This window comes from Xiphias gladius, chromosome 7 (assembly GCF_016859285.1).
Source record: "Xiphias gladius isolate SHS-SW01 ecotype Sanya breed wild chromosome 7, ASM1685928v1, whole genome shotgun sequence".
Classification (NCBI taxonomy): domain Eukaryota; kingdom Metazoa; phylum Chordata; class Actinopteri; order Istiophoriformes; family Xiphiidae; genus Xiphias; species Xiphias gladius.
In genome coordinates, this window is record NC_053406.1 from 24,676,744 (window position 1) to 24,692,187 (window position 15,444).

The window sequence follows — 15,444 nt, forward strand, 5'->3', positions numbered from 1 at the left end:
GTTGTGCTCTGGGCAGAAATGTCTGCTGCCATCAAGTGTTTGCTGCCTCTGGAAGACATCAACAGCTGGAATAACGATCATCGCACTAATACACCGTGTTCCAATGGAAGAGCGTGTGTATGTGCGTGTGTGTGTGTGTGTGTGTGTGTGTGTGTGTGCGTGCGTGTGTGTCCAGTGCTGCACCCAGCTTCTGAGCCAAAATCTTGAATGATTCCAAGTATTTCCATCACCATGAACATGTTTTTTAAACATCAGGTTCATTCCAGCCATTATAGCATCTGGCGAAATCATCTTGGCCACAGCCTGGTGAAAAGACTGAGAATCATGACACTTAGCTTAGCAGAAAGATCAGATGCAGCAAGCCTAGCTCTGTTGTAAGTGTAAAAAAAAAAATACACATTTTAAAAAGCTGTGGTATTTACAAATTATCTTCTTTATTCAGTTTGTGTAGGAATTAAAAGTATAAAAATGAGACTTGTGTTTTTTTAGTAGTTGGAGGTATTTCTACATGAACCTCCATGTTTCTGTTAAGCCGCCCCCCCCCCATGTTTAACACAAGCACCGGTAGTATTAGTGGAGATGTCACAGTGTCAATCCTGGCGACGCTGCTGTGACGGCAGGGCTGATGAGAACAGTAGTTATTTGTCAAAAGATAACTTCATTCGTTCAGCTGCGCCTTAAATCATCACGTATTGCTAACTGAGCTAGCTGCTTTTTTTTTTTTTTTTTTGCTACCAGTCTCTGTGCTAAGCTAAGCTAAAACATCCCAGAAATATGACTGTAGTGGAAAAAAATAAATTAATATTGCTTTTAATTAAAACCTGCTAGTTTAAACCTTAGCAAACTGGAATGTTTGTCATCAGCTTTAGCTTCATTAGAAATGTCCTGAAACTGTGTGCAGTCAATGGATGGTCATAACGAAGGTCAAATTATGAGGGGCCCGAGTGTTTGTTTGTGCTGGAGTGAGTGCGGGGGGCAGTGCAGTCCCTGTTGGCAGGGTTACAGCTGTGTCCGTCCTGCTCTGCTCCGCAGGAAAAGGAGATGGAGAAACAGAGGCTTCTGTACCAGCAGTCCCGTCTACACAACCGTGGTGCTGCGGAGATGGTACTGCAGATGATCAGTGCCTGTAAAGGTAGCAGCTACACCCGAGGACACGGACACACACGCACAGACACACACACACATTTATGTCACTTGTGAGGATATTGTATTTAGATTTTTACTTAAATGATTTCACTATAGGTTGCCCTAATCTTAGCTGTAACTGTTATATTCCAAACCCCAACCTGTACGATAACTGCAACCTAAGCATAGCTCTATATAACCATGTCTTAACCCTACAACAGACTATAACTAACAATGTCTTTGTCCATAAATGACAAATTATGTCGTTAGAATGAATGTGTAGTTTTATGAGCCATGTGCCCATTATACTGCCACCGGGGCCAGCTAATGTAACGTTAAATGCTAGGAGGCAGATGTGTGAGATGCATCGCTTTCTCAAAACCCGTCAAGATCAGATTAGTGTCGTTAAAAATATTATACAACAATCAGAAAAGAAAACAAATGATGCTGTACCTTGCCTTGGGGATTGTAATGAGGGAAAATGTTAAAAAAAAAAAAAAGCAGTGGAGAGAGAGTTTCCCCAGGTTTTGGTAAATCCATCCTGTTAGTCCATGCTGTAACGTTGTAAGGCAGTTCAGTTTTAAAACAGCCAGCACAGAGCAATGCGATGCACAGTTTCCTCAGGTTTGGTGAAAACAGTGTCTGTAATATTTATTGTGATGGCAGTGATGATCCATCTCTACTTTGACTTCCCTGTTGGGTCAAAAGTCCTTGCACACCACCGGTGTCTCCGCTTGTTTCAGGCGAACCTGGAGCCATGGTTTCTTCCACACTCAAACTGGGAATCTCCATCCTCAATGGAGGCAACAGCGATGTACAGCAGGTGAACAGAGCCTATGAGAGTTTTAGGCAATTACTGTATTTTTTGATGAGAAAGCCGGAATACAGAGCTAAACTAAATTTCCTATTTCTCAGTCTACCAGTGGCACCAGATTTGTTTGTTGAGGAGAAAATGTTTGTTTTTCTGTCTTTTTGTACGTGTGCAGAGAATGCTGGACTATCTGAAGGATAAAAAGGATGTGGGATTCTTCCTCAGCATTCAGTCTCTGATGCAGACCTGCAGGTCTGTAATGAATTCACGTGACATTTGTGTCGTTCACCTCTTTTGTTTTTGATTGTTGAGGTTTGTAAGATATTTGTACTCTAAACGTTACTTTGAGAAGGTCTAATTGGAAGTAAAGTTTGTCGGGTTGTACATTGTTAAACTGAGTGTTTGATTTTGACAGCGTTTTGGATCTGAATGCTTTTGAGAGACAGAATAAGGCCGAAGGACTTGGGATGGTTTCAGAGGAAGGCACCAGTGAGTATCTCCAGTTTCCTAATGTCACTTAGTATCTGAACATACTGTAATACAGACATTTACATTTACGCACAAACACTGGTCTTTGTACTGCTACCTCATTTTGCATTGGTTTGTGATATAATCGACATTTTTTGTAGATTTGGTGTGTAGTCTATTTTTGCGCGCATCTGTGTGTTTCTGAGTGTGCCTGTTTACGGATGCCTGGTTACAGGTATGTTGTTCATGTAAGTGTATTGAGAGTGATAAGATCCATGACTGCATTTTGACTGTTAATGTATGAAGCTGTTCCACTGACAGCCATGAGATTTTTGGACTCACTGCGTCTCTCTTTGTCTTTCTCTCCCCCACATCTCGCTCGCTTTGCCCATTTCAACCCTTTACCCCTCATGCCCATGTCCTTCCCACTCATCAATTTGCTGCTCTCGCGGTTCTCAGATATGAAGCTAGAACGTGGTAAATGAAACTTACTTGCTGTCATATATTTTCTTTTTTTCTTTCCCTCCTCTCTGTCCTCTGTCTCTTTTAGCTCTGAATCACCTGACTAGTCTTTTCCTTGCTGTGAATATAATATGCATTTCATTTCACACTCAAGGAACCAGTGGAATTGAGCTTTACAGTCACTTCCTCGCTGTTATATTATTCTGGAAACCCGGCAATGATACACATGCTACTGTACCTATACTCATGCATTGTATCTCTGCCCTAATTCCCATTAAGTGATTGTAAAGTTCAGTTTTCACGCTTGAGTGTTATACCACAGATCTACTGTAACTCTGGCAACTCAGTCTTGTGACTGATCAATGGGAAGGCAAGGCAGTAACCTCATTCTTCCTCTCCCACTTTTTCTTTTTCTATTTACTGTTTTCTGAAGTAGATTATAGAAAATTGCACTGACCCTGTGCCCTAGAAACTCTGAAATGAATTGCAGCAGCAGTAGGAACTCTCTGACCCCAAATCTCTCTTATTCGTATCATTCAAATGTAGTTGGTTCACGCCTTAGGTGGTATTAGGTGCAGAGATGAGCCGCACAGCTTGACCATCAGTGTAAAGCCGCTGCATTTAAATCCACACATTCTGTAAAATGTTCCCTAACTTCTCATAATTTTCACAATGCAGGATATGGTGGTGCAAACTATTACAGAGCAATGATATGACAAGGGTTTGGGAAAAAGTTCCAGCACTAACTATTGCTGAATCAAATACCCTGTAAATATGTATTTTGTACTCGTAACCCGTTGACTCCGTTGTATGTGGTCCCACCCCTTTGCTTGCTAGAGATATGGGATTATTTACCCGTAGTCACTAAGATTACACATTTCACCCCTGCCACTGTGTCCGTGTTTGTCGTTGGAAAATATGAAACCCAGAATCACCACACAGCACTTTCTAGTAGTACCGTCATGATCAAATCTGAGCATGTTTGTGAAGTTTTGAGAAAGAGAGTGTTTTTCACGTAGCCACTTTCTGATGTCAAGCTAATGGAGATCTATAAAATGTGTATTTTTGTGATGGATGGGATTTAAAATGTAATTAAGTGCAGTATTTAGGTCGAAACGTACCGCTCACAAATAAAAAGCTTCCTGTAAAAAGATTAGCCGTCATTTCTTACTTCCACTACAGTTACTAACTCGCCAAATTCTGCATTTTCCAGCATTAGATATTCATCATTGTGGACTAAGTGTTTTTTTTTTTTGTTTTTTTTTTCCTCCAACATTCATACTCATATCTTACCAGAGTTTGCAGAGTTCAGTAGATCTGTCCTGCATGACAGTGTGCCTCGAAGTTAACTCTGTATTTCTGTGGTCCCCGTCCCATTTGTGTCTCGAGTGTTTCCCTGGTTGTATTCGTACGTACCTTTTTGTTCCCCGGTTTCCCGTCTTCATTTATCTGTGTATTTCATGCCCATTTGAACGTGATGTGACCTGCTGTCTAATTGGGTTTTGTTGAATACATGTTTTCTGTAGAAAGTATTTGGAGAACTAGACAGAGGTAAAGTTTGGGGGAGGGAGTGGTAGGAGGTGATTGTACTTACAATTTTACTGTTTGTACCCGCTTAGAAACAGCCACAGACACATGCATGCCAACTTGTATACAGCATACATACAATACAAGTACACTAATCATCAGTGGTGATTCTTAATTAACACAGTTGATAATTAGTCTAAAAATCTAATCTGATTACTATATAGTCTTCTTAAACAATCTTTATTAACAAGTCACTGGTTTCAGATTTAGACTTATTTTTCTTTAAACAAGAGAAATCTATGGGGGGATCTCACTTCCAGTGCAGTGTTCCTTGTCAAAAGATTACCAAAAAAAATCTTTTTTCAATTTTTAGCAATGAGAGTCAATGTTTTCATAGAGAGTAAGGCAGGTCACTGCTATGGTTTCAGGAAAAAAAAAAAAAAAAAAAACTTACTATTTGTCTTTGAAAATGGTCAAATAATCTTGCCTGATAAACAGAATTATTTGCTTGTTGTCTAAAAATCTGATGTTAGGACCTAAAAATAGATTAAATGACTTGTTACGACGGAGATTCTTTCCAGTGTATTATTGTTCCTTTTGGTAATAACTGAATATACCTAAATAAAAAACAATGAAAAATGCCATTTACAGGAATAGTACAATTTTTTTGGTAAAATTTAAAGATTTTTCATCTTTTCAGGTGATAGGAGAGAAATCTTACATGATAATTAGAAGACAATGCTCAAATTTATGAGCACAGTGAAGCAGGAGAAAATGAAAATGTTAAATAGTAGTGGATGTAAGAGTAATGTTAAAAAAGTAAAATACACTGGTATTTTCTTTTAATACACTTAGGCCTCGTGCTAATTTTTGTTATAACTGTGTATTCTAATAGAGTGACTCTGCAATATTACAGAGTTCACATATACTCGGTACAGGGACTGTTGAAAAACTTTCTGTTGAACGGATTCATTTGCATTTTCCTTTGTTCCTCTGCCCAGATGAGAAAGTGATGGCAGACGATGAGTTTACGTGTGACCTCTTCCGTTTCCTGCAGCTTCTTTGTGAGGGCCACAATAACGGTGAGTCGGTGAAGAGCAGAACTCTCTCTTCTCCAAACATCGAGGTGGTTTAAAGTGAACCTCCAGCAAGGAAACCTCCTTCCATGTACTGCTGAAGGCAGTGAACCTCTGTGTCTTCACTACTATTAGATGTCAGCTCAGTGGTTGTGCTATAAATACGCAAACTATAACGTGGTACATTTCTCCTGTTAATACACCTGGGGCGTTATCCTCCACCTGGATTATTAAAAGTAGACTTGCTATTATTTGAGTACTAGATTTTAAGAATTTATGGTATTTCAGTTGTTGACAACTACATTTAAAGTGCATCTTGTATATGTTTTCTGTGTTCAGATTTTCAGAACTACCTGAGAACTCAGACAGGCAGCACCACTACCATCAATATCATCATCTGCACTGTAGACTACCTGCTTCGACTACAGGTCACTCTGATATGCTTATAATGCTACTCCGATCCTACTTCCACTGACTTCAGACCTTAGCCTCATTTCTACGTACAGATTTTGCGGAAATCCGCTCTGTTTAGGTGATGATTATCTCCACAGGACACAGCAGGTTATTGCTGTAAAAAAAAAAAAAACTTCCAAGTCGCTTAGAGTGAAAAAAGTCTAAAAGTCTACAAGTACATCACAAAATCAGACATGTCCAAGTACGACCGTAAATTGACTGTAAGTCAGGTGAATGGGATTATAATGTTTTATAAATGTACTCATACTACACTTCCAGCATGTTAGTGCCATTCTAAACCGGTGCTTTGAAAGTACATGAAGAAGAACAAAACACAGGTAGAACTATACTTGAACTCCATATACTAAAATTGTATATGAATCTTTTACTTGGGGCAATTCAGCAATAAAATAGAATTAAGAGGTAACGTGTACTCTTTCTCCTCCTTTCTGTTTGCAGGAGTCGATCAGTGACTTTTACTGGTACTACTCAGGAAAAGACATAATTGATGAGCCTGGTAAGAGGAATTTCTCCAAAGCCATGACCGTGGCCAAGCAGGTCTTCAACAGCTTGACTGAGTACATCCAGGTAAGACAGTTCCTGTAAGAATGCTAGATAGATTAAATGTTCAATCGTGACACCAGACATGACTCCGAGGGGACACCACAGGTCGTGCAGGGTGGGAAGCCAGTGCGGGATCATGTGCCTGTCACTGCAATAGAAACACCCAGTTTTGAGGGTGGAATCTATAGGAGGTTAGCCTGACCGCCGCACATGTTACGCCCTCCCTTCATTTTGTCTCCTAAAATGATGAAAGAGCCGGAATATTATTCTCATTCTCCACTTTGTGTCTCTGTCAGGGTCCCTGTACTGGTAACCAGCAGTCTCTGGCCCACAGCAGGTTGTGGGACGCTGTTGTGGGCTTCCTGCACGTCTTTGCTCATATGATGATGAAGCTTGCTCAGGTAAGAGCATCCTAATAAATGCACTCATTTTTAACCTTTTTCTAGCCATACTGAGTATTTATTTCCCTGTGAATTTAACTATTTAATTTCAGGGTTCATTTCTGTACAGAACCTAGAACATTCTGTATTTTGAATGATAAAATAGTTCCTCAGTGTTTGTTACAGTTGACCAGAAGATGAATCAAAACAATTTTGAAATTAAGTGAACTATTTAAATTTTTTTAAATATAGTACAGTTTAATTCATTTGTCCACTTTAAGTATACTAATTTTATGAACTGTCTCTCTCGTGGTTCCTGCAGAGTAAAGTATGTATTTATTTGATTATTCTTTTGTTCATTAAACTTTAAAAAAAAAAATCTTAACCAGCTTTCCACCTCTTTTCATTGTCAGATTGTTTCTGCCTCTTTACTAAGCCGTTTTACAGTATGGTTAAGAAAGGTGATAATAGCATTTACAATATAAAGATTAAATGCCCTATGACATTTATGTATTTGTGTGTTGTAGTTGGGCTCAAACCTAAATAAAATTACAAATTACACAAGATGTCTATGGGTTATCTTCCTTTGTAATTCACATTTAGATTCTGGTGAATCCGGTGTAATTTCATCACAATTACATTAATAATTTATTAATAAAGTTAGATAATTTATTATTGTATTAACAGATTAATAAAAAAATTTGTATAGAAATTCATATTTATACAGTATGCTTAATTTAATTTTCCATCTGGCCTTGTTGCCCTACATATTACTAAGCTGTGTCAGTGGATATTATTGATTTGACTTTTTAGATTTCAGATTTCCAGATAGCGTTCAGAGAGGTCTTAAGAAGTTTCTGAAACCTGCTGTGGTCACTGCTGCACCTCGTTACTACATTAGCATAGAAAGCTAATTGTGTCAATTTACCGGACTGCTGTTGAATGACTTTGTTTCAAATAAACCAGTCAGTTCACCTGATCGAGATTGTCAACATGAACCCAAGTAAAGATGGCAGAGACAATTTGAGGAAAAACAATTACTCTTCCCTTTTCTTCCCTTAATTTTCTCTTACTTTATATGTTCTGATTCTGTATAATACAGTTAATCCACCTGAGCTAATACAAGTATCTATTCTTTTCGTACTGACCAGTTCCTAGGGTTTGATTGTGCTTTGGATAAATGTCTGTTTGCTTTGAATATTGTGTGTCTGCAATCTGTAACTTGTTTGACCTAACAAGGAGCTGCAGTGTTTCCTACCCGGTCTAATTTTGTGTGACAGTGTTGATTGCTACTGATGCTGCCGTTTAAAATGCATTTTTGTATTTTTATATATTTATCTTTTTGATGTTAAGTTTGTAGGGTTTGTTTTTAAAACAAAGCAAGACAGAACCATTTTTGCTTACTTACAGTACTTACGGATGAGTTGTGGTCATATTTAGGTTTTCCATAAACCCTGTGTTTGTGCCAAAGAATTTACTTTAACAAATGCTCTTATAACATATCATATATCTGTCATATCCTATGTTTTTGTACTGGATGGTAAAACACCTGTGCCGATTATCAACACTGAAATTCAAAAAGCTTAAACGAAAAAAGCTCCTAAAATAGATGTTGGTATGATGATTATAATTAGAGGAGGTGGCCTAGCAGAAGCTTTAGCTTAAATTTAACCATCAAAGTAGTATTTATGTAAGATACAAAACAAATACAAAAATGAAGTAAAAATGTTGTTGGATAACATTTTTATTTTCATGTGCAACCCTGTTAGATGCACCCTGATCCTGGACAACGAAATGGCGTAAGAATCTGCGTCTCTATGCGAATGCCATCTCATGTAGTAAAGCTTCATGCTTTTTTAGAGGTTGCTTCACCACATTATATCTTACGCAGCTTAACAACCTGCATCAGTTCCCTCTTTGTGTATTCCATCTGCAGCAATTCATGTTTTTCCTTTGCATTCAACTGTCTTAGCAGCTTTTTTTTCTAACAAGCCATCAGCTCAGTTATACATCGTCCTTGAATACAGGGAAAGTGCATAGCAGGTACAGGCACTTCCTGTCCAAGGAAAAGATAAATCAAGTACGAAATTGCATAGAGAATTTGTGAAAGTTGAGCAAAATTTGTAAAGTTCTTATTCCTTTATTAAAGGTTGAAAATCTCCATTTTGTTTAGAAACTTTGGTGACATTTTTGACATTTATTTCACACCAAATATATATTAGAAGTCTGCTGTGAAAATGTATCTGAGAATTTAATATAATTGAACTGCTAGACTTTGAACATCTCTTTGCTTACATTATGAACAGTCTTTAACACAAAAGATAATCGATTGATTTATTTCATGTTGTTCCCTAAAGCATCTCAGCATCTTGCTTTGCTTTTGTTCACTTAGCTGTATTTTGTTGTTTTGTATATATTTTGTTGTTTCTGTTGTAGAGGTTTTAAAAGGTACTGCTCTGATCTCACTGATAGTTAATGCTTGCCTATCCTGACAGCCTTTTCCTCTAGATCTCCACCAGCCTGAAAACCACTTTAGACTTTCTGAAATATTTGTGGCCCTGGTTATCTGCTGGTGCAGGTCTTCAGGAGTGCTAAAATCAGCATCTCAAAATACGTTTATGTCTTTTTGGCTCCCATGCTGCAGACACTTTTTCAGATAAAGGGGAAAGGCGGTTTGGTCTAGCATAGGCATTTTCTTCCCCTCTCTTATCTCCAGTCTTCCAGTGTCTGCCTTGCTTTCCAGCTTTCCATCACCTTAAGTGTACTATCTATGATGTTAAAAATTTATATTCTTTATTTAAAAATGCAAACCCAGGATCATTTTTGGAGTAGAGCTCACTCTGAGGTAGCGTCTCTCAACATTTTATGTCTCAGAAAGAAGCACATATCCTCTCAAATTAAACTGTGATATAACATCAAAATGAAAATTTTGAGTCAATTTTCAGAAGTACAGATGTATCTTAAGAATTTTGATTTCTCTACTGTTTGTTTGTGTTTTGCTGTGTTTGGACTTGTTGCAGGACTCCAGTCAAATTGGACTCTTGAAGGAACTGTTGGATTTGCAGAAGGACATGGTAGTGATGCTTCTGTCTCTGCTGGAAGGTATGATGTCCATCCCAGTCTGGTGATGTCCTGCTCTTTCTATCACTTGCTTTCTGTATTTTCCTCACCGCCCACCCCCCTGTACTTCTTCTAGGCAATGTAGTGAATGGCACCATTGCCAAGCAGATGGTTGACATGCTGGTGGAGTCCTCCAGCAACGTGGAGATGATCCTGAAATTCTTTGACATGTTCCTCAAGCTCAAGGACATAGTGGCATCTGATGCCTTCCGAGACTACGTGACCGATCCCCGTGGGCTAATCTCCAAGAAGGACTTCTCCAAGGCCATGGACAGCCAGAAGCAATACTCTCCCTCAGAAATCCAGTTCCTCCTCTCCTGCTCAGAGGCTGATGAGAATGAGATGATCAACTTTGAGGAATTTGCCGATCGTTTCCAGGAGCCGGCCAAAGACATTGGTTTCAATATCGCCGTTCTGCTCACTAACCTGTCAGAGCACGTACCTCATGATACTCGCCTACAGAACTTCCTGGAGCAGGCCGAGAGTGTGCTCAACTACTTTCGCCCTTTCCTTGGCCGCATTGAGATCATGGGAGCCAGCAGGAAGATTGAGCGTATTTACTTTGAAATCAGTGAGGCGAACCGCAACCAGTGGGAAATGCCACAAGTCAGAGAGTCCAAACGGCAGTTCATCTTTGATGTGGTCAATGAGGGCGGTGAGAGTGAGAAAATGGAGTTGTTTGTGAACTTCTGTGAGGACACCATCTTTGAGATGAACATTGCCGCATCTATCTCTGAGCCTGAGGGAGATGGTGCAGAAGAGGAAGACGATGAGGAGGAAGAGGAGGGTGGAGGAGATGAAGGAGAGTCTGGAGAAGGTGATGAGGGCAACGGAGAAGGGGAAGTTCCAGAGTCAACCTCAGCGTTTGCAGACTTTCTGAAGAGCGTGGTTAACTTCCTCAACATGTTCACCTTCCGTAACCTGCGGCGTCAGTACCGCAAACTAAGAAAAATGACAGTGAAGGAGATGGTGATCGGCCTGGCTACATTTATATACACTATTCTGATGGGTATCCTGATGTTTGTGTACAGTATATGTAAAGGTTTCTTCACATTCATATGGAAGGTGCTGTTTGGTGGAGGTTTAGTGGAGGGCGCCAAGAAGATGACCGTGACAGAGATCCTAGCAAGTATGCCGGATCCAACACAGGATGAAGTTCACGGGGACCTGCCACCGGAACCAGGAGCTAGAGAGGTTCAAGATGCAGACGGAGCGGCAGAACTCTTAGATGCTGTGGGAGGAGAGGAGGAAGAAGAGGATGGTGAGGAGAGGGAAGGTGGACGCCTGCCTGGTTTCAATGCTCCTGGGGGACTTGGAGACTTTGGTGAGACGACACCTGAAGAGCCTCCAACTCCAGAGGGCACGCCTCTGCTGAAGAGGAAATTGGTGAGGTGTTCTGTCTCGTAGTTGTTTACTGTTGTGTAATGTATATGCTCTCCATTAATAAGTTGGTTAACTGCAAATTGTTATTGAAACAGTTGGCTGCTGCAGTGGGAGGACAAGGAGAGGAAGAAAACGTTGAACCTGAAGAAGAGGCTCCTCAGGAGACTGAGAAAGCAGAGTAAGTAGTCTGCCTGTAGGGGATCAACATCAAAACTGAGCAGCTTCTGTTAAAGATAATGTGTCCTCAGGCTAATATTGTACCCCTTTCAGCTTGAAAGCATTACAGTTACTTTATGTTCACTTAAATCAAATTTACAACTAAATACAAATTTAGAGTTTACACATGTCTTAAAATGATAGAGAAAATGTCTAAGTGATTATAAATCATCATTTGCTGACTTTATAGGATGTAAGATGGATATAATTCACTTTCTGCACAGAAATGTGTCCGGACATTTCAATGTTCATGATTTGCTGTTGACATTGTCACACATCTGTGTAGTCATCAACCTTTTATTATGAGATGTTAAAACAGTGCTGATCCTGATTCCAGACAATGTTTTTATGTTTAAAAAGAAAAAGGACCAGTTTCTCTCCTCGTATGTCTTTTCCAGCACCGAGAACGGAGAGAAGGCAGAGAAGGCAGAGAAGGCAGAGAAGGCAGAACCTGAACCTGAGGTAAAGGAGGAAGAGCCAGAGGAGAAAGAGGAAACGACGGTAAAGACCAAGGCAAAGAAGGACAAGAAAACTGCTGAGGAGGGCTTTGAGCTGTGGAATGAGCTGGAGGTTCAGAGGATTAAATTCATGGTAGGCAGTTCTCTGTTGCAGTACATATTTTAAAATGTATGTTATTAGCTGCCACATGGTGTCTTAGTCTTTACATGTGCTGTGACCTACTTGTATTGTAAGGAATGTAGATGCCTGAAATTGTGTCTGCCCTGTTCAGCCTGCTGAGGGTTTTGTTTGGTACACAGAACAAACATGGTTTTTTGTGAAATTAGTTTTGACAGTTGCCTTATCCGAGCATACTTACCTGTTTATTAACACATGGAAGATATTTGGCAACTACAAGACAGAAGGAATTAGCACCTAATCAGCATTTGCCTAACCCATTATTATTGCTAAGCCAAATTCATTTCAAACTTTAATGCAGAGGAATCGGGCATTAAAATGTTGCTTTTGTGCTTTGCTGGGGCTACAGTCAAGTTTTACTCACTTCTTTATCTCCTACCAGAACTACCTTTCTCGTAACTTCTACAACTTTCGGTTCTTGGCCCTGTTCATCGCCTTCGCTCTCAATTTCATCCTGCTCTTCTACAAGGTCTGTGCATTTGTCACCTCAGATAAAACCTACACATAGAGTATCAACTCTGAGCAATCCTGCAAAATCTGACTCACAAAAAGTTTTACAACAATTATACACATTAATAATATCCCTGGACAGGATTAAGGTTTACTCCAAAATCCCGGCTGCCATCAGTGGGTAGTATTTTAATGTATAACAACAAATCTATTTTTTGCACCAGTGTTTTGCAACAGTTAACCAGTGCTTTTCGCAATGTGCGCTCAATTTATTCCAATTGTGTCTGAACTTTCAAGGTGTCTGACAGTCCTCCAGGTGAGGAGGATTTCGAGGGTTCCGGTCTGTTTGAGGGCTCTGGCCTATTTGAAGGCTCCGGTGCTGAGGAGGATGGGTCTGGATTAGATGACGGAGGAGAAGATGACGATGAGGAAGGCCCCATGTACTACTTCTTGGAGGAGAGCACGGGTTACATGGAACCAGCCATGGCTTTCCTCGGCATCGTCCACACCATCATCTCCTTCCTTTGCATCATCGGGTACAACTGCCTCAAGGTATTTGGTGTCAGCTGTGCTTTGCTCCACAAAAAAATTTTGAGTTTGCTTGGAGGTTTCATGCAGTTTGTCTTCTGTTCCCCCTGTACTTTCAGGTCCCTCTGGTTATCTTCAAGAGGGAGAAGGAGCTGGCCAGAAAGCTGGAGTTTGATGGTCTCTATGTCACTGAGCAGCCAGAAGACGATGACATCAAGGGCCAATGGGACAGACTGGTGCTCAACACGCCGTAAGCCCCCTGTTACATTATCAGATAGATGAATGGGTATACTGTATCGGACATGCCTGAAATTTTAGCGCAGCCCGCTCTGTTTCATTCAAGCCCGGAACTTTCAGCCAACACCCAGTTTAAGGCCTGAAGCCACTGTTTTAGCATCAAAACTCTCTCTCCTAAGATGCTGAGAATGATAAATCTATTACGCACTTGCTTGATGAAACTCAATACTCTTCCTTGATGACACAAAGCAATGTGGCAAATGTTTTCCGAGTTTTCACAGACCTGCGTAATTAACAAAAAAACAAACACTCCAGAACCTGAAAAGCTGGTAACTGTTGAAAGTTCCTGTCTCTTAATATTCTCCTTTAATGATCATCCAACACAGCTAGAATGATTAGCTAATGCTAGCTGGCAAGTCATGACCTCCTGGCATCAATCTTGTTGTATGTGTGTCAGAGTGGTGCATGTGTGAGGCCCAACTCAAAGACAAAATCATCAGTATTCATAATTTTCAGAATTTTAAGATACAGCACTAGAAATCGAGGTTAACTATGAGTGAAAAATTGTTACCTTTTTTTTCTTTCAATACAGCACTTTCCCCAACAATTACTGGGACAAGTTTGTGAAAAGAAAGGTGAGTTATTCAGACAGCTTTGGTTCAAATAATCATCCATGTATTCGCAGGGATACGTCTTCCAGTGAAATGACATCTGTGTGTGATTTTCCAGGTGCTGGATAAATATGGTGACATCTATGGCAGAGAGAGGATTGCAGAGTTGCTCGGTATGGACTTGGCTTCTCTAGACGTCAGTGCAATGACGCATGAAAAGAAGCCTGAACCAGACACCTCAATGTTCAGCTGGTATGTACTGTTCATTCTTTACACAAGCAGTTTAATTAACAGGATTATAGTAATAAATGCTGCACAGGCAAACTTGACCTTCTCTCTCTAGGATAACATCTATTGACATCAAGTACCAGATCTGGAAGTTTGGTGTTGTGTTCACTGACAATGTAAGTTAAGGAAGCAGTTTGTGGTATAATTTAGACATTAAGAGATTCTTTGTTGAGTATGGTGTTACTGACAGCCCGGTTTCATCTTTTAGACCTTCCTCTACCTGGTTTGGTACATGCTCATGTCTCTGCTCGGACACTACAACAACTTCTTCTTTGCCGCTCATCTTCTGGACATTGCCATGGGTGTCAAAACCCTTCGCACCATCCTGTCCTCCGTTACTCACAACGGCAAACAGGTCTGCACATTTCCACCACAATGATGCGTCACAGGGCTCTCTGCACACTTGTTTTCTCAGTAGTGGCTCTACACTGACCTTGTGCGTTTGACCTGTCCGTCTGTTCCTCCCAGCTGTTGATGACAGTGGGCTTGCTGGCTGTAGTGGTGTACCTGTACACCGTGGTGGCCTTCAACTTCTTCCGCAAGTTCTATAACAAGAGTGAGGACGAGGATGAACCGGACATGAAGTGTGATGACATGATGACCGTGAGTGGAGGGAAATTACATGTATACGTAGTCATAGGACCAATCAGTACCGTTATGGAACGTGATTTAGGAGAGGCCAGCTTTACTTTGGGTCGATTATTCCGATGTGTTATAAAACATAATTTTCTAAGCTGACCTCTGTGCTCACTCCCTCCTCCAGTGTTACCTGTTCCACATGTATGTTGGCGTGCGTGCCGGTGGTGGTATAGGAGATGAAATTGAGGACCCGGCCGGAGATGAATATGAGCTCTACCGAGTGGTCTTTGACATCACCTTCTTCTTCTTTGTCATTGTCATCCTGTTGGCTATAATCCAGGGTATGAACAGTCCTGTCTTTCGTATTTCTTGAGTTGTTATTTTCTTCAACGGAAGTGCTCTGTGTTGTTTTTATGGATAATTAGACACTCCCCTGCATCAAACCGTTACAATGCAATTGCATTGTGTAAAAATGGCTGTAAATACAAGTCACAACTGAGAAAACTGCTCATAATTTAAAGTAGTAATTT

The 15,444-nt window shown here is 40.3% G+C and overlaps 1 protein-coding gene across 1 annotated transcript in view; it reads left to right on the plus strand.

The window, feature by feature from the left end:
- Positions 1-15,444, plus strand: part of ryr1b (ryanodine receptor 1b (skeletal)) — a 51,114-nt gene that overhangs the window by 34,302 nt on the left and 1,368 nt on the right. The window contains 21 exon segments of the mRNA XM_040130320.1: positions 1,033-1,132; positions 1,869-1,948; positions 2,112-2,188; positions 2,352-2,425; positions 5,395-5,475; positions 5,809-5,897; positions 6,382-6,510; positions 6,783-6,887; positions 9,887-9,968; positions 10,063-11,372; positions 11,465-11,547; positions 11,984-12,176; positions 12,604-12,690; positions 12,969-13,223; positions 13,319-13,449; positions 14,029-14,071; positions 14,166-14,299; positions 14,391-14,451; positions 14,544-14,690; positions 14,804-14,938; positions 15,099-15,255. Coding sequence (XP_039986254.1) covers positions 1,033-1,132; positions 1,869-1,948; positions 2,112-2,188; positions 2,352-2,425; positions 5,395-5,475; positions 5,809-5,897; positions 6,382-6,510; positions 6,783-6,887; positions 9,887-9,968; positions 10,063-11,372; positions 11,465-11,547; positions 11,984-12,176; positions 12,604-12,690; positions 12,969-13,223; positions 13,319-13,449; positions 14,029-14,071; positions 14,166-14,299; positions 14,391-14,451; positions 14,544-14,690; positions 14,804-14,938; positions 15,099-15,255 — 3,553 coding nt within the window.